Source organism: Accipiter gentilis, chromosome 7 (genome assembly GCF_929443795.1).
Source record: "Accipiter gentilis chromosome 7, bAccGen1.1, whole genome shotgun sequence".
Taxonomy (NCBI): domain Eukaryota; kingdom Metazoa; phylum Chordata; class Aves; order Accipitriformes; family Accipitridae; genus Astur; species Astur gentilis.
Genome location: NC_064886.1, coordinates 17,815,675 through 17,834,559, shown reverse-complemented (window position 1 = coordinate 17,834,559; position 18,885 = coordinate 17,815,675). Strand labels below are relative to the sequence as shown.

General features: G+C 40.6%; 2 protein-coding genes across 7 annotated transcripts in view; both read left to right on the top strand.

Annotated features, from left to right (window-relative positions):
- MPHOSPH9 (M-phase phosphoprotein 9) overlaps window positions 1–15,048 on the top strand; it is a 32,778-nt gene extending 17,730 nt beyond the window's left edge. For both annotated transcript variants that reach the window (XM_049805867.1, XM_049805868.1), the window contains exons 12-24: window positions 918–1,005; window positions 1,808–2,023; window positions 2,889–2,936; window positions 3,306–3,370; window positions 5,173–5,274; window positions 6,837–6,974; window positions 7,672–7,847; window positions 8,629–8,793; window positions 9,119–9,239; window positions 10,059–10,162; window positions 10,992–11,203; window positions 11,748–11,816; window positions 13,085–15,048. In XM_049805867.1, the coding sequence (XP_049661824.1) occupies window positions 918–1,005; window positions 1,808–2,023; window positions 2,889–2,936; window positions 3,306–3,370; window positions 5,173–5,274; window positions 6,837–6,974; window positions 7,672–7,847; window positions 8,629–8,793; window positions 9,119–9,239; window positions 10,059–10,162; window positions 10,992–11,203; window positions 11,748–11,816; window positions 13,085–13,186 (1,606 nt within the window). In that variant the 3' untranslated portion in view covers window positions 13,187–15,048. The remainder of the gene's footprint in view (window positions 1–917; window positions 1,006–1,807; window positions 2,024–2,888; window positions 2,937–3,305; window positions 3,371–5,172; window positions 5,275–6,836; window positions 6,975–7,671; window positions 7,848–8,628; window positions 8,794–9,118; window positions 9,240–10,058; window positions 10,163–10,991; window positions 11,204–11,747; window positions 11,817–13,084) is intronic.
- Window positions 15,049–16,864: 1,816 nt separating this feature from the next.
- The window catches only part of PITPNM2 (phosphatidylinositol transfer protein membrane associated 2), a 143,230-nt gene continuing 141,209 nt past the window's right edge, over window positions 16,865–18,885 (top strand). For all 5 annotated transcript variants that reach the window (XM_049805864.1, XM_049805863.1, XM_049805861.1 and 2 more), the window contains exon 1: window positions 16,865–17,136. The gene's annotated coding sequence lies outside the window, so the exon portion shown is untranslated. The remainder of the gene's footprint in view (window positions 17,137–18,885) is intronic.

Here is an 18,885-nt window from a genome sequence, read left to right as displayed (position 1 = left end):
GTTAGGCAACAAGTGTGATGTTTGGACCAGAGGTCTTGTTTGACCTGTTTTTTGCTGAAGCCAGTATAAATTTTGCTCAAGAAAGGCTGGTAGGCGGAGGTAGTCCTAAGCAATTTGTAATGGAACTATCTATGTTGTAAGATAGTGCTTGGCTGTCGTGCTGGTGAACGTCATCATTCTTTACCTTTCATGTCAAAACTACACATGATATAGGACCAGTCCTGAATTAATTGGTGGCTTTATAAAGCCAATTTCCCAGTCAGTGCTCTTTGACCAGCTATTAGTACTGGAGTCTGTGTGCCTCACCTGTATATTCCATTAGATATAGCTTGAATGTTTGCTATATATAGAAGTTCTATGTGATTTTTATATAATTATTGCCAGTCAAAATACATATTGCAAGTTTAGACAGCTAAAATACATTACAAAATTCATGTCCTTCAGAATAATTGAAAAAGTGTCTGGGTAGCTGGGAGTCTTTTGTACTTATCTTCCAGCACTAGTGTGTTCTAACTATTAAAAGTGACTTCTGAGCAGTCATTTATTGAGTTAAAGTAGCTTGCGATGTGATTTCAGTCATTAATTATCACATGCACCATCAATTAGCTGAAGTGGAACTCTGCTCTGGTGCATCTCAGCTGCTTTTGGTTCTGCAGCTCTTATGCACTGAGCCATCTGGAGTCTCTGCACGTGTTCCCAGTTTGCTGCTTGCCCGCCAAGAGCACCACAGCCCTTTGGAGCAGAGATGCTGGGTGCTTGCTGCAGTGGCTGAGGTCTAGGGGAGAAGGTCACAGGCTGGGCACAAAAGTTCGTGGGGATGCTTGAGGAAGGAAAGAAGGCTATAAATGTAGATTTAATATTTAAAAATTTCAAGAGATTTTTGTAACCTATGTTACAAAAAACTATGTTCTAAATAGGTGTGACCAATTAGATGCAGCTCTGAATGAAGGAAGTGCTCGCATAAAAGCCCTTGAAAATAAGAATAATATGCTAGAAAAGCAAGTGGTAAGTATATGTTCTTAAATCAAGTTGCTTTTTAACTAAAAGGGTAAGAGAATGCACTTGTTCATTGTTAAGGTGATCTGTGTTTCCATATCTTTCTTTCTATTTTCAACCTTTCTTCTTAATATATGACATCAGCCAATATGTTACACTAGTGACTTTCCTAGCTGAGTTTCTTAAGACTCCCTACTTGAATCATCATCGCTTTTGCTTACGAACAACCTTTCAAGGTTAGCAGGGATCAAACAAAGGTTAAGAGTGAACTATTGTGATATGTTTATGATGTCTCTCTTTAGATTTTTTTAAGTTTATCTTATTTTAATTACTTTCTTTTTGATTTCTTATTAGAGCTGTGATAAAAGCAAATCTCATCTGCACTAGGGCAAAAATATTCTCTTAAGTGTATTTATACAGTCTTTCTGGCTAGGTCAGACCAGTTTGTTTATGACTGCATAGCTGTGTTTATTGGTCAAAGAAAAGGACACTTTGTCATGGAAGTTAGACACCTGGAGAGACTAATTCATTCCACCTTTTTTAGACATTTTTCTGTGCTGGGAAGCAAGACAATCAGCTGGGATTAGAGGCCTAATCTCTAGATATTTTAAGTCCTATGAAATAAATACATCTTTTGGGTTTTTAGTCTCCATTTTCATTCTTTATACATCACAGAAATAAAAAAAATTCTTGTTTAGTTCATGTGCAGATGTACCCTTGTTTTCTATTTAGATGATTTTAGATTATGCTTTGTACTGAAATAAAAAATCTGCTAAGTAAGCATTGTAATGAATGTTTTTTTCTCCTACAGGCAGATTGGAGAGAACGCTTTTATGCAGTCAGTAATACTTCCAAAGTTTTGCAAGAACGTATTGAAGAAATGCGCACAAATAATAAAGAGAAGGATAACACTATCAGTCGACTAAAATCGAGGCTTAAAGATCTAGAGGAAGCGTTTGAAAAGGCTTATAAGTTATCTGATAATAAAAACACAAGGCTAAAGGAAGAAAACAAAATGTTTCAAAATGTAAGTAAGAAAATGGGCAATGATGTTTACAGTTGCACAGCATGTTAGGAACACAGCAAGTCCTGGGTGTTTTGGAAAACTACTCAAAAGTTTACCATTGTAAAGTCTTAATGCACAACTAAGAGAACAGAAATTATTTAGCTGACTACTTAGTAGGCTAGGTGTTAGGTGATACTATGGACCTAATAGATATTTAAAAACAATTATTTAAGGCAGCAAATGTGTACTTGATGTGATAGCAGTTGTCATAGACTGTCTCAGGTACTGTATTACTCTATGTGCTATTAGTTCATTTTATTTTTGGACGTATTCCAGAAAGTTATTTTAGAAAGTTATTTTTTCCTCTCAAGCTTAGTGGGGATGGACTGAATTTTTCATAAGCCATCACAACTTGCTAAAACTGTTAATTGTGTGTGATTTTAGGCTGAATCAAAGAAAGTGTTCCTCTGATTCTTCAGTAATAGCTTTATGAACATTTAACTGGACTGGCAAAATGGGTATTAGCTGGAAAAGCTACTTCATGCTTTAACACCTTTTTTACAATTAAAATTTCAAAATACAAATTCAGCTTTAAAGTCAGTGAGGACTTTTACTGGTTCACTAGTCTCCTTCAGTTTCTTTAGAGATAAATAATTTGAAAAATAGAAGTCCATTGTGTAAGTAGCTCTGTTTTGTCTTGTCTATAACTTTTTGTTCCAATTAGAAGACAGTAGAACTTAACAAATACTATTAAAGTATATACTGTATCCCCTGTAGTGCTTCTGCATATGTTAGACAAGCAATTAGATGATTTTACAGCAGTCAACAAAACTGTTAATTGTATATCGTCTCAGTGTGGGTTTCTGTGTTCTTTGTTTTGTTTTAGCTTTTAGGAGAATACGAGTCCCTTGGAAAAGAACATGAAAGAGTGAAGGTAAGTACATGCTAGTTAATTAAAAAACAAACATGCAAAATATGTGATAATGTGCCATAGAATTAACTGAATTAAGTATTTTGAAAAAGATCAAACGGAAAGATCCATAGTTATTTTAACTGATAGCTTCTTACTACATCTTCAGAACCCTGGAGGGAAAAGGAGGGCGTTTGGAATGTATTATTTTCAAGTCATAGACAGCAAAAATACTGCAAAGTCAAAGCCAAAAAAATTTAATGGACTTCCTTTTCCTATAGGAAGGTGTATTTAATGTATTGTTTTCAAGACTGTTGTAGAGTTACTCGTTTTTTCTTTTAATATACTTCTCTAGTTTCTAAGCTTTTTACTTCTTTCCTTGTGTACTTGTAGGATACATTAAATACAACTGAAAACAAATTGCTTGATGCAAACACGCAGATTTCTGATTTGAAAAGGTAAATGTGAAACTGTCTTATTATTATTTTAACAATATGAAATACAGGCCATGGCCTAAGCATTTACTCCTAGGTTATGAAGGCTGTAGATCTTGCAAGTTTAATTGCATCTAAATGAAGCGTTTCATGTTGCTTTATGTTACTTTGTACACACTGTAAAAATCTTGTTATTTTAGGATATGTGGGGTTTTTTTTCTACTTCCTCAATCACAATGTCTTCCAGTGGGATGTAATTAATAGCTTTCTTTCTGATGGTTGTCACTCAGCTAGCCCAGCCAGTCCACTGCTCAAGCTTTTTACTGCTACAGTTTTCTTCCCACGAACCCCCAGCTTCAGCTAACCAGTCTCTGTTCTGGTTTTCAGGAGCAAGGATGTTGACAGGAGTTTGCTGGTCAAGATTATGGCTCCTAGGCATGAATAAAGGACAGAAAGCTGTTCCATGTATAGAGCAGGAATAATACCTCCTGTGGATGTCCCTCGTGCTACCTGGATCTATTTTTTGGCTGGGAGAACAGAAGTCCATTGAGTTTTTATGCTTTCTGGGTAGGCCGTAGGCAAGATGTATGTGACCATCAAGGGCTTTACAGATACAAACATATCCTCTAGTTTGCTATTTCTCAGCCATTCCTTGTCAAGGGTGTTAAACAGCACACTTGCTCAGGGAAGTCTGTAGAGGTGGGGGAAGAGAACATCTGAGAGGGCTCAAGGGCAGACATTGTAGGACTGTAATAAGGTGATGTTTCACGTCATTCATCTCTGAGCTTCTTTTGTGGGTATATGCTGTCATAATTTCCTTTTATGTTTTTATATGAGCAGCTGAAACCCAGACTGTTAGGAAGTTTTGGGTTTTTTTAATGCGTCGTTTTTGATGATTCTTCTAGAAATGTGGCTACAAGTTTCACATCAAAATTAATTCCAAATATCATTGCCACCAAGCATTAACCTGTGCATAGTCTTCAGCCAAAACCAGAAAAATAGCAAATACGATGCTTGGGAGATGTCACAGTGCATTCCTTTGCTGCTCAGATCCCCTGATCTTTCAAGAAGAAAAATAGAAATAATGAATAGGAAGAATTTAAGAAAGGAATAGAAGGAAGCCAAACCCACTCTGCTTTCAATTTTTATTGAAACTGTTGAGGAAATGAAGATAGTGTGAAAATAGTTCAGTGAAGTATTTCTATTGGTGCTTCTTTTTTTCCCTGTCTGATTCTCAGTGCTGCTAGCTAGGGACCATTCCAGACTGGGGAAACTGTAGTGGAAAAGGAGATTTTTATATCCTGCTCCAAAACCTGTATTTCTCTTCTTCAAGTGGGGAATGCCTAAGATTGTGTTGCATTGTTGAGGGCTAGTTCACTGAAGGTGTGGACTGCAATATGTGGGAGAGAGGAGAATCATGTGAAGAGCCTGAGCAGCAGATTGGTGGAGTTACCTGAGTGACACACAGGAGATGGAGCCACTCATTAAATCCGGAGTCAGGGAGACCTTTGTACAAGTACATCATTTCAAGGATGAAAAATGTTCTTGGTTTGTTTTCCCCAGTGCCTCTGAGGTGAATGCTTTGATCCACAGCAACATCTCCTGGTCCTATCTCTCTAGCTAGGTTACCTAACTTATTTAACTTAGTATTCAAATACATATTTATGTATGTATTTAGATAGATAGATAGAAAAAAATGTAGTAGTTGCTCTTGTTCTGCTTCACCCAGGATATATGAATAAAAATGAGTAAAGTCTAAGAAATATGATGTATCTTTTATGTCATTTAAATAATTTTATAACGCATCTTTGCTACTTCCACATTAGGACAATTTCAAAACTTGAAGCTCAGCTCAAGCAGGTAGAACACGAAAATATGCTGAAACTTCGCCATATTACCGAAAGTCATTTAAGAACCTCTTGTGCCAAGTAAGTGAATGTTCCAACAATGTGAAAACAGGTCGTGTTTTAGAATACTTTTTAATATATTTTGGCTAAAAATGGATCAAGATGATATCAGTCTGTAGGCTAAACTGGATTAAACACGTGACGTGATCCAGAGACTTCACATGCCAAGAAATTATTAAAAACAAATAAGTATTGTGGATAATAGATGTGTGACTTGGCAGACTGTCTCTAGTCTTCCCAAATGAGTGTTTGATAGGTCTCAACTGCACAGCTGAATTGGGATTCCTATACTCAACAAAGATCTTGGGAATAAAATCTAATAGTCCAGTTAGACATTGGAGGTTTTCATTGTGTCTTTGTCATTGATCTGAAAGGTTGATTACTACTTTTTATGTTTCTAAATATAGTTCGTACAGGTATCCTGAGAGTAGAGTGGAAGTTCAATTAGAATGCATACTCCAGTTTGAATTGTGAATTTATGTTAAGGAAATTAAAGTTGGCCTGTGTTCTGGTGTGTTGTTTGGTTTTTTTTAATGTTTTAAAGACCTGAAAAGCTTTGCCCCCTTTGTTTTTTATTACTTAGTTATGGCTTCTTCAGTGTCTCTCCCAGTTCAGGACTGATGCTATGAAGCACAGAATGATAATTTAATGTGTTTTGTGGATGTCTATTTGTATAGCTTGAACAGTAGTATTTTGGGGGGAACCTGATTTTCTGATGATTATGAAGATGCAAGAAATTTATGTATTAATATATTACAGGGACAGATTTCTGTTTAGAGCTATTTTAATATTTATGAACAAGATGCCTCAACAATGAACAGGAAAAAAAGGAAGACCTGAACATGGTAGACTGTGTTGATCAGGGAGGAGAATCTAAAAGCCAATATGGATTTGGAAGTTAATCTGCCCCTAACTGATCTCAAAGGCTCAAAGAAAGCTTCATTCCAATTGAATGCACAGCAGGATAGATTTACAGAATAGTAGTTATGGTTCATAGCTTGTGTAAACAAGAACTCTTTTTCCTAATTACCTTCTACGTTCCTGTGGATAAAAATCACACCTTTCTTTTGATATTTCATGATAATAATATACTCACTGATGCTATTTATCACTCTCAGCTCATGAACAGTGGCTTTTTCTTGTTTGGGTTTTTTGGTTTTTATTTTTTATTTTTCTAATAAATGGTGTAAAAAGGAAAGCTGGGGTCAGATGGTCTGAACTGTTGGAATAATCTACAACAAAATGTTTTTGTTTAATTACTTGAGAACTATTTGTTACCCAAACCTTGGTCTGAGTAAGCAGGATTAAATTGTAAGATCTTTGTGGAGTTCTGCATTCTGAGCATATTGTGTAATTTAGACTGAAACCTCAACATATGATTTTTTTTCTTAATATTTTATTTTTACTTTACAAACATGTTTTAAAAAGTGGTTATTTTTCCACAGTATTTACAAGTTTATTGTATATTTGTTACTGTTTCTGTTTAACTAGAATAAATAGCTGGAATTTCTTAATTTTTTCCTTAAATTAAAAAAAATAATTCCAAAGTTTTTTCATAATTTTGAAGTTTTTTGTTCCTGCAGCAAGTTGGCAACTCCTGATGTCAGCAGGCGAAAGTGGTTGATACCAGGAGCGGAGTATTCAATCTTCACTGGCCAGCCTTTGGAAGTCCAGGAAGGCCCCAAAGATAACCGATTAGAAGAAACCTGTATGCCTTCTAGGTGAGTTCGTTTCCTTCAGTCTCCACTATGATGTAAAGTTCTAAAAAGAGTTTTATCCAGAATTGACTAGATTCATATTTTTAGGTTTTTGTACTTGTAAAATAGAGGTCTAGAAAAATTTCTCAGTGTTGTAGATGCTATACAACTCCTTAAAAACAAACAGCTTTCTTGCTTTACTAACCTTCTAAGAAGCAAGCAGCAGCAGACTTCAATACCTTCCTTGAAATAAGAAAGCTTCAACTGTATCTTGCACCACTGTCTTTACGCTCTCCGTGTTTCTGTCCAGTTGAGTTTGCACACAGTGTGTTCTGTTGTATTGGATGCGAGCTGTAGCGGTTGGCTGCAGCTTTTCACCAGTGTGAAGCTTCAGGTGTGATTTAGGGTGTAATTTAGTAGTTTGCGTTCTTACTCAGAAGTGTCTAAAGCTGCTGTCAGGATGTATTTAGTTCTAAGAACATGTCAAGTCACCAAATTTAACTCACACTGTTCAACTTCAGATTCCTGAATTGGGTGTAGCACAATCGTCTGAGGTTCTTGGCTGAAATTAAAAAGCACCCTTAAAATTCTTGGTTTGATGACTGTAAATCTCAAACTAAATTCCTCCAGGTTTTTGTTTATTCAGCTAGTATTTGGATATATGAAATAAAGTAAAAAAAACTTGATTTTTTTTTCCCTCCACCACCTCACATTCGTTAAGGCACCATTCTCCTCCTGAAAAAGACTCCTCACAAGAAGACTCTTCAACGAACACAGTAGACAAGAAAGAAAATGAGATGTCAGAAGCACCAATTATAAAAGCCTTTAAAGAACTTGAAGAAGGAAAAGCATTTAAAGATTGGGGTACACAGACAGAAAAAGAAGACACAACAACTAGTAACTTTTATTTTTATATTCCTGAACTTGTCTTTATTGGCTTTTCTTTGCATGTCTTTTGGTTTTGTTATTCTCAACATTTAAGTCCATCAGGCTTGCGTGATGGGATAAAAACAGTTTTAGCATGCAAAATTCTGGAGTTTTCCTGAGAAAACTCAAAATGAAACAGCTAAGTGCCTTGTTTAAAATAGAGGGAATGCAAAGGTAGCTGTGAGGTATTAAGCTAGAGTGTAGTTAGTGCCCTTTTTCTAAGAATATCTCAGTATTTATAAACAGTTAATGGAGTCCTAACAAAGCTCTGGCTGGCTGTACAGCTAGTTTAGCTTTGTTCTCGTGGTGTATCAGCGTGGTTTTAAGAAAGCTGGCATGTGTACTGTAGGACTGCACTGAGCTGTTCTAACAACACTGATTTTGGAAGCCTTGTAATTAGAAAACAATGAGTCTTTCTTAAATGCTTATATTCTTGGTTCAGGTAGGTACTCCAACCCTTTTTCCCCAAAGATGCTTTTGTCCTGCTTTCCACTGTTTCTTTATTAAATCAGTATTATTTAGCATAATTTCTCCTACATGCACTGCAAAGCATCCATTTTAGTGAGTCAAACTATCTGCTTCATGAATATGATGAGCAGGAAGTGAGACTTGAGCAAAACAGCACAATTATGTTGATGTAAGGCAGACTAAGTGCAGTCTTTGTACAGTAAAAGCTGAGTACAGGAGAATATTTGTCAGTTCTTGTATTGAAAAAGATTGATTAACATAATAACTTTTTCCTTTTAATTAGAAACATCAAATCGACGTCAAACTGTTGGGTTTGTTGAAACTTCTTTAGTTGCTAACCAATCCCCAGAGAAAGGTAAAGACCAACACAGACCGAAACGGTACAGCTCCCCTTCTGGCCAGAGGTCATCGTCCCTTCCTCCTTCAAACAGAAAATCGAATACTCCAAGTAAGTGCTTTTCTGAAGTTTGGTTGGTGTTACTCAAAAAGTAGAAGCAAATAATGAAAGACTGCTCTAGAAGAAAGAAAAACAAAGGTAGGATTTCTGCATTATTCGAACAGTCTGAAAAAAAAGCTTTCTATAATCATAGAAAACATGAGAGTTCTAAGTTTATTTTCATTTTTTCTATGATGCGATGCATTGTTCATCTAATTTAAAGAAACATGTAGACAGCTTTGAAAAGCATTCTTTTGAGATGCAAGCATCTGATCATGAGTGGGAGATACTGCATTGGGAGAAGTTTTAGTAGTTAAACTTACTTTGTCTTTTGCAGCAAGAAGAGAGATAATGTTGGCACCAGTTTCTGTGACATACAGCCCAAAACGATCTCCAAAAGAAAACCTCTCTCCTGGTTTTAGCCATTTGCTTAGCAAAAATGAAAACACAGTGACAAGGTATGGGTCTTGTGAATACAATTGTGTTCTGATCATTATTATAGCAGCAGTATGTTTATGCAGGCTTAATGCTGCTGTTTCTTGTTCATTGAAAGTCCTAGAAAATGAGCCATATGAAGATTTCTGAATATAAAGCAAGTTTTACTTTTTAAAATCTGGCAAGAAAAATCTAGAATGATTTCCCGTCTTTAGCATTCACCAAGATGAGATGTTGGGTTTACTATTGACACAACACTGATCAGTGACAAAGAAGTTATAGAAGTAGTGTTCTGTGGAGTAAGTCCAAATCAATGTGCAGCTTATCAAGAGATGTAAATAAAAGTTGGAAGTAGTATCTACCTACCTGTCATGGCACCTAAAAGCATGTTAAAAAAAATACATAAACTTAACTTTCTGCTAACTGTACTAGATACTATGGTTTCTATAGAGATCTTTGCTTGGTAAGGCTTGTAGAGTTTGAGAACATACTTACCTGCGAGATCAAAGTGTAGGACACGTGCATGAGGAAGAGGAAATGTCTAGCACCACTTTGATGGTTCTTGAGGATGACAACATGGGAGCTCAGTGTGTTTGGGAGTGATAGCTTGGCCTGCTGAAAGTAAGTCAGTTGCATGAATGAGGTGTTCTGGTGTGTGCAAACAGGAGTACATTGGGGTATGGTACTATGAGCAGTAATAAGAAGACTTGCAATGCCTGTGAGATAGAAATTGTTTTATAAAAAAATTGTTTATTTAACCAAAAGGTGAAAAAGTAGAGAATATTGTATTGCTTGATACATGATTTCTAGCAAGTAATTGTTGTGTGCTTCCTGCTCTGTAGATTTGATATACTTCTAGATGACATGGAAACTGGTCCAACATCTACTTTACAGCACAATAATCCAAGAAAAAGACTCCAGTTTCTCTCATTAGATGATGTAGAAGGTAATCTGTCAAAGCAGGGAAACACTGTTCTTTATTTCTTTACCATAATTTCTTCTACATTGGTAACAGCTGCTTAAATAGAAAGCTGACACTTTACTCTGTGAAGTCCAACTTTTAAAAATCCTCTGACTCTTGTCTTACTCCTGTAGACAGAGAGATACCATTCTTACAGTATTTTATTTTTATGTATATGTGTGTGTGCATAAACACCATGGAACAACAAAAATAATTAAATTGAGAAAGAAGGGCAATATGTTTTCCTATGCTTAACTCAGCTCTACAATGTATATCTTAATAGGGTCTATATTAAGATGTACCTACTCAGTCATACTAATAAAATTGTTGCTAAATATTGCATTACAGATAGCAAAGAATAACTATAATAAAGCCAGTTGTTTCAGATTTTTTAAATGATTGATTGAACCAAATCTTTTCTCACTTTTGTAATTATTGTCACAATGTTCTGCTTTTGCTTTTTATTAATGCATTTATTTAGACTAGTGTTTTCATGACAGCTAGTCTACTTGGTGATATTTAGTAATGTTGTACCAGTAAAAGTAATTCCTAATTAGCACAGTACAGTAATCTGTTTGCTAACCAAAAAATATGCTGTGTTATAAAGATCACTTGAAAGATGACCCATACAAATGTTTTGCATTCTTCGGGGAGGTTTGTTTAAGGCAAGCTAAAGAGGCTTCGCTCATCACTATCCTTAGCTTATATACCTTCATCACACTGCTTTTCTTGGTATTAGTTTCTTTTTCTGTCCTATGTAGTAATTTCACAGGCAATTACAAAACAAATAAAAAGACCCCTATTTCGTTGATAGGAAGGCAGCATTCAGGTGTCAGACACAGCTCGTGTGCTGAATCTGTCAGTACTGGAATGAAGAAAGCAACAACTTGGGACGAGAGGGGTGTAGCACAAAAATACGAGCCAGTGCTATCATCTTGTGAAGGAGACTTCAAATACGCAGCAAGGATTAAGACTCTGGCTGAAACAGAGAGGCTTTTTGATGAGCTGACTCAAGAAAAGCAACAGGCAAAGATTATTTTTATTTTCAAGTTGTGACAAAACATAATTGTTGTATGAGAGGTGAGGGATGTAGCCGTATTCCTATGCAGTGCGTGGCTGAAATTCATGCACAATTTCTAGTGTTACCCTAGGAATGTGCCATTACCATTCCCTGCTCTACTTCCCATACTCCAGTCCTTTTCTGTCCCTAACTTCATTAAAGGAGAGTCACTTTAACATAAACACAGTGTGAATGCAAGGGTTGGAGTGAATTTCCTTTCTTCCTTAATGGACAATGCTTTAAATCAGCCTTTCAAACAAGGAAGCTTATTCTGGCAATGAAGAGTGCTTGCTTCAGAATGATCCTTGAGAGGGTCTGCTTATGAATGTTACTTTCTGTATCAGTTTTGTATGGCACAGTATTATGGTAACATAAGTTAGTGTTTAAGAACAAGATTGGACATGTATTTGTAATCTATACACCTCACCTCTCTTTTTGTAAGATGAGCTGGGAAGGCTTATATTGGCTCTTGAAACTATAATTTACAGCTGAAGTATTTTCTGTTATTAGATTGAGGCTGCATTGAGTCGAATACCTTGTTCTGGTGGAAGAATGACCCTGCAAGCAAGATTAAATCAGGTGACAAAGCTTCTACATATGACTGTTCTCTTAAGTTGCTCTTCCACAACTTGAGACTATATAAAGTTCTGCTATATAGTGAGGATGATTACTATGGGAATTTTTCTATACCACTGAGAATTGTTCCTGAATTTGGCTGAATTTTGAATCTGTGTGAAGGATTCTTCTCTATTCTCTAGACATTACTGCATTAGAAGATAATAAGGAATTTACTGCAAGTTAATTATAAACACACTCTGACCTGCTGTGTAAAAGGTGTAAGTCTGGATCATTTGTATACAAGTGATTCAGAAAAGAATAATTAGCCCTGCAAACACTTGATTCCCCCAGCCACGAACTGACAACTTTTGTTTTGTGTGAGTGTGTGTATACATACGCATATAAAGAAAAAGTATGTGCGTGTATACATTTATATACTACATAGTGTATATTCTGCGTAAGACTTTTATATCTTCTATTTTTTGTACATGGGATGCATTTTTCTGAATTACTGCAAGAATAGTCTGTCCTTGTGATAACACTGAGAGGTAGTTAAGGGCAATACATTAAGAAAATGCAGTGACTCTGAAATAGATCCCTGAAGCTGTAGAGAGGATGTTGTGCTGGAGAAGAAAGTGCAGAGTTTAGTTTTTCTTTGGTTGGATTTTGTCTACTTGAAAGTACGAAGAAGAAAATAAGGCAAGAATAAGTAGTGTAGGTGGAATACAGGGGAGTGCTTTTTTCTTCGGAAAGCTCTGCAGACTCTTAATAAAAACAAGTGTCTCAAAGTTGTGTTTTAGAGGTCTCTGCGAGGCCTAAAACTTCAGCATTTCCTAAATTGTAATCCCAGGGCTTGTTATCAATTTGAAAGTACAAGTGCATTCCAGTAAATCAATACTGCCACTCACTACAGTAGTCAGCTGTTTCCTAAATGTGTCTCCCTAATTATCAGCCTGTCCTAATTCTTGTCAAGTGTATCTCATGCAGTTGCCCAAGTCACATGGAAAAAAACAAAATACCTGAAATAGTTTTTAAAAAAGCCAACAACCCACAAATACACACACATACATAAAAATAATATGAAAAGTTTGTAGGTCTGGCTGTAGTTTTTGGGTGCTAACTGAATGCTAGTAATGCATCAAAAATAATACCAGTTCAGTATAGGAATAATAGTAGTTTCTTCATTTTAGAAGGATAATTGGATTTTGTTGTGTGTTATTAAATCCTCTTTTTTTCTTTTCCTTTCTTTTCTTTTCTTTTACTTAATTTTCTTTAACTGTTTCTTTTAGGAAGCCCTGGAAGATCGCTTGGAAAGGATTAATAGAGATTTGGGGTCAATACGCATGACTCTGAAAAGATTTCATGTTTTACGTACCTCTGCAAATATTTGACAATTCTGTCTTGAATGCAAATATGCTTTTTTTTTTTTTTGCACTAATATGTAATTATGCACTCAGTAAATGCAAATTGTTTTGTATTTTTATAAACCCTCAATAGTAGTTTTACAACCATGTTACCCTTTACAAACAGCAATATTTTGTACTTAAAACAGCCACCTATATTTTAAACATATTTTTGTTACACTTGAGAAATCAATGTTTATCCTGTATTGTAATATTTTTAGAAATATTATTTTTAAATAGTGATATTCAATTTATAATAAGAATAAGAAACTAAAAGGCAGCTTGTTTTCAGAAAATGATAGTGTTATCCTTTTGCACTTCGTTTTCCTCACCATTTTATAAGTATTTATGGTATGATGTAAATATTAGCCAATAGGAAATTTTGAACTTTAATACAAAAAGCAACATGAATTACCTGTGTTAAAGCTAACTACTGTTATATGGTAAATCCTTGTAATTTAAACCTTATAACATAGATATTTTTCATTGTGACAAAGCTGTGAGCAATACTTTCACTATGGCTGGCTGGCTGCAGATTGGTGTGCGTTTTGCTAGTTTGGTTGCTGCTGGCTGTGTTAGAAAAATATTGGTCTAAATTATTTGATGTCTCCCAACAGTCGCAGTGAGTAGTGGTTTGATACCCCGAGTACCAGGATTCACGAGACTGACAGCAGCCATCCTGTCTCCCAGTGAGCAACTCAACTCCAGCTGACGCTCCAGGACTGTAACTACTTAATTGAAGTTACCGTTTTAATATGCCAGGCTGGATTGCGTGCCGTGCCAGTGTTCTGATCACGTACATTACCAAATCAAATCCAAGCTGTATTTGTGAATATACATGCATTTTTCTTGGTGAAAAATACATATTTGCTAGTTGGCATATTGCTGAATTACTGTCCAACATTGATATTTTAATTTGTATTTTACTATTAAATAAATGTTTAATTAGATTCTTTGCTCCTGCCCAAGAACAATAATAGGTTCTGGGATATTACATCAGCATTAATGTAGGTTTTAATCATATTGTGTTTCAAATTCTGTCCTTGTTCAAGATGTTTAGCCACCAATGATGTGATTATAAGGCCAGAATAGCTGTCATAAAGGAAGCTTGTGAAGGTCTGATTCTAAAATTAGAGTGCTGTGTTTTAAGATATTTGATGAAGAATTGTCCTAGCTATGCACAGTCTTTTTGAAAAATTGTATTTTTTTCAGCGACTTCTGCCCTGTGGGTTCTTTTAATACAAGGTCAGATTTAGGGGAGAAGTCAAGGATGTTTGTTACTAATTTTCCCCTTTACTCCAAAATGTAGAAATTGGGCCTGGATGTTTGCAGATAACTTGCTCAAATATATTTCCCAGCTATACCAATAGATGTACAGTTTTGATGGTATTCCATATTCTTACTTCTAATTTTTACTTAGAAGGGGTTGAGGGAAGAAAAAAGAATTTTGACTTCCCTGTGCAGCACTACTATTGAGCTGAAGACGTTTTCCCACCATTTTAAGTTATTAACAGGTACAATTTAAAAGTATTCTTCAAAATATCATTCAGCCAGCAGGATTTTTCCAGGGAATCCATCACAGGAAAATTTCAGGAGTCCACTAATGGTCTTGTTTTCTTTCATCAGCACTACAGCAAAACCAAACAGAATTTTCCTGACAGAGATTAGAAATAAGTAGGTAAATCAGTTCAGCTATTTCACTGCCTTTCCTTATAACCTCCCTTTATCTCCACTCCATTCTTTCCAGTGCTATTCATATTCATGTACTCTTTTTTTATTACATCCAGAAAACTGAATTGTGAGTCAGGATTTATTTTTTTAATCAAAAGTCCTCCTCCATCTGTTGGAGCTCTTTAGGCTATTTCTGTTCTATTATAACACTGAAGCGGGGGGGAGGGGGGGAGGGGCAGGGAGGGGAAAGTAAGTGTTGCTCTTAGTAAACTTCTAGGACAACCTTTTCAAATAAATGCCTGGCTTAGGGTGACCTGTTCAGTATGGTGCCTTCGGCCTCATTCTTCAGAGGGGTTGAGAATCTGCAGTTCCAGATTAAATCAGTGGGAGGCCTGAATGCTCAGTGCTTCTGAAAATCAGACCCGAAGCATCGAAAAGTGGGGCACGTGAAGCGCGTGTTTGCTGTGCACTTTGCTGGACACTTTTTTATTTTTTTTTTCTTTTTTAAATCCCTTTTAAAATTCTTCCCGTTAACACGAGCAAATTGCCTGGTTCTGTATTTGGGGACAAATAAGGACTTCCAGAGAACCAGAAGCTTATGCTTCCTCTGAAGAGGACTTCAATCATCTTCCTCTTGCCTTCTTCCACCTGACACCTCTCAGCTATGTAGGCATTTATCGCCTTTCCAGATCTACTAGGTTGTACCTGGAGCCCCGGGCTTTGATCTGTCTCAGACTGCCCTTGTGAGACACTCCCATGCATAGTTTTCTCTATGATAAAAAACATTACAACTCCTCCAGCTCTGAGATTTAACCTTTGGAAAATAAAATTTCCATTTGTCCACATCTCTAAAAAGCGAATTAAAAAAACCCCAAAGTGGCTCTTTGTACCATTCATAGCTTTAGGTATAATCTGCCTTACACTGGGAACTTAAGCCTGTAAAAAGAGCTATGCTGTGGACCAGAATTTACAGTGGCAATGCAGTTAGTGTTTACAAAACAAACTTGTTTAGGAGGCAGGCTAGCTCTGGCCCCGGAGCACGGCCATAACTTCCCCGAGAAAGAGCAGAAATGGGAGCAGGTCTTGGTGAGGTGCAGGGGAGCCCTTGAGGATGAAGACTAAGAGCTTGAAGCATCAGCTGTGGAGCTCTCTTGCAGCTGGCGAGTTTGGAATTATCCAGGACTTACCAAGGGGCTGGTTGCTCGTAGTGTTTTGCATTTGCAGAGTGGAACAGAAAGTGATGCATCCTTAAAAAAAAAAAAGTCCACCACAGGAAACGGACGGATGTTTAAAATGGTACAGCAGATTTCGTTGCTGGGTTTTTTTCCTGAGGTTTCTGAATAAAATGATTGCTAAACCTTTCGTGATTTTTTCCCAGTCTTTGCAGAGATTGAAGTTACAGGAGTAACCAGCGCTGCTCCAGTCTGCAAAAAGCCCGGTGCCAGGGGCTGGGTTAGAGCAGAGGCTGGGCTGGGGCTTCACCCACCACCGTGGAAGTTCGGCTCCCCCCACCGAACCGTTAGTTACCCTTCCCGCGGGCGCCCTGTTAACGGACCGAGCCGGAGAGGGAACCCAGCGCCGGGCAGCGGCTGGAGGAAGGCGGTAAGAGCGCCGGCGGTGAGCCGCAGCGCCCCCCGCCCGCCCCGGGGCCGGGGAGAGGCCCCCAGCCCGCTGCCGAACGCGCCCCGGGGGCCGCCGCGGCTTCGCCCCCGGGCCGGGCAGAGCGGGGCGGCCCGCGGGCGGCCGTCACCGGGGCCGGCTACGTTTCCCGCCGCGGCCGGCAGGCGGCGCCCCAGGCCCGCCCGCCGTGCGGCAGCGCCGGCCCGGCTGCGGGGAAGGAAGTGGCGGTGGGCACGGCGCGGGCGGGGGAATAAAGCCGTCCGGCCGGCGGCCGCCGCGGCAGGGCAGCAGGGGTAGCGCCGGTGCCGGGGCTCTTTGCCGTTCCCGCTTTCTTCCCCCTCGCACCCCCCCCCCCCCCCCCGCGCCCTCCTCCCGCCCTCCCCCGCAGCGCGGAGCTGCGGCGGCCCGCCCGCCTCGCCTCCCCCCGCCTCCGCCGTCCCCGCGCCGCGGCAGAGCCGGCGGGTGAGGAGCTGCCTTGCGCCCGGCCCACCCTCGCCGGGGATTATGCCAGCGGAGCGCGGGCATGTCGGCAGGCAGCGACTCGTAGGCAGCGGCGGCCGCCGAGCCGCGGCGGCGGCGGCAACAGCAGCGGGAGCAGCAGCGGGAGCAGCAGCGGGAGCCGCGGCCGCTGCGCCCGGGAGCAGCCGGTGCGTGGTGGGGGAATGCGCGGGGGGGGGGTGGGGGGTGGTGGGCCGGCCCCGGCCCCGGCACCTGGCGGTCCCCCGGGCCGGCCCGGCTGTGCCTCCGCGGGGGCGGGAGCCGCGGCGGGCCCGAGGGGAGGGTGAGGGGGGAAGGCCAAGCCCCCGGGGCGGCTTCAGCCTCCTCCCCCGAGGGGCCGGGGCGCCTCGGCGGGCGGCGGTGGAGGAGGAGGAACGGCCCCTGCGGGCCGCGGCGCCGGCGGGTGGCCGGCCGGTACCTCCGGGCACTCCCGCGGCCTGAGCGGGGTCGGGCCGTCTACGTCCCCGCCCGCGGCCAGCGGGATGCGTCGGCGGTAAAAGTTTCCCGAATAGAGGAGTAAATGACAGGGAGGGACAGGTCTGCTGCGCCGCGGGGTCTCCGGGCGGTGCGGCCATAGCAGCGCGCTGCCTCAGCTCCTGGTTGTTGCACACAACGTAACGAAGGGTTCGTAGCCTTGCCCTAACAGACCCCGCTGGTGTAGTAATGAGGTTTGGTCCTGTTACACCCCTCAGACTCCCCACCCATCCCGTTATTCCTTTCTCGCTGTGCTGGCGGGTCGTAGGCAGCAAGCACCTTTCTCCTCTGCCCTCGGTCGTGGTTTGAGTGTCGGTGTTTGACAGCTGGGGACGGGCACCCTCTGCACCGGGCGTTTCGTAATGGCAGAGGGAACGTTTTCGGTAGGTCGGGGCTGGACGTGCAGGAAGCCGTGCCGGATGTCGGGGAACCGTGCTGGCAGCCTTCAAGTGCCATACGTGTGAGGCCAAAGCGGACTCTGCCCATGGGAGAGCCTTCGTCCTGGCCGCAGCCCTCCTCGTCCTCCTGCCTCAGTTACTGCATCTCTCCGGCTTGAATTTCAACAAATTCAGCTTTGGCAGAGGCACCGGATGGAGACTTGTCACGCGGTGGGGAAGGTGGTGGCCCACCGGCCCCTCTGACAAGGCCTGGCTGTGAAGAGGGGGCAAAGGCGCTGCCCGGGGACGGCTTCCCCGCCTGTGGTAGGAGAAGAGGGGTGAGACCTGCAGCAACCTCACAGAAGAAACGCCTTTGACTAATTTACAGCTGAGGAAGAACCTTGTGGGCTTTTGGGGCTTGAGACCCACTCCCCTGTGGTCACTGAACTGCTGGGTGGCTGACTGGAAACTGGCCTTTATCCTGAGCTGGTGCCGCCCCTCGGGAGGGCAGGAGGAAGAGATTTTTCCCTTTAGAAAGAGCAGAATGCCCATTCCTTAGCTGGATGATGAGTTACGAGAGGGGATCCTCTCTGCTGGGCCTGGTGGTCCTTTCTCCTGGCCTCCCCGTCACTTGACGGAAGAGCCCCTGCCTGGTGCTCCCAAACAACCGTGGGCTCCATTCTGGAGTATGCTGCTGTCCCACGGCAGCAGGCTACAGCATGAACAACTTTAGCTTTTTGTCCAGCTGCGGGAGGGTTAAAGCACTCCCTTCACTTCCTAGCCAACCCCTCTCACTCCACTGAAGAAGTGGAAGCACAGAGGAGTGCACAGAGGTGCTCAGCCTGAGGCTGGAGCATCCTTACAGAGCCAGGAATGGGGAACCCTTCAGAGTAGTGCACTGTTCAGTCAGCCACCCAATTCAGTCTTGTCACATTTTATGTTAAAATGCTATGAGAGAGGCAAAGTTTCTTTAAACTGTGTATTTAAGCAAAAAAAAAAAAAAAAGTTTCTTCCTGTGCAAGTACCTGCTCTTAAGTGAGAGCTTCC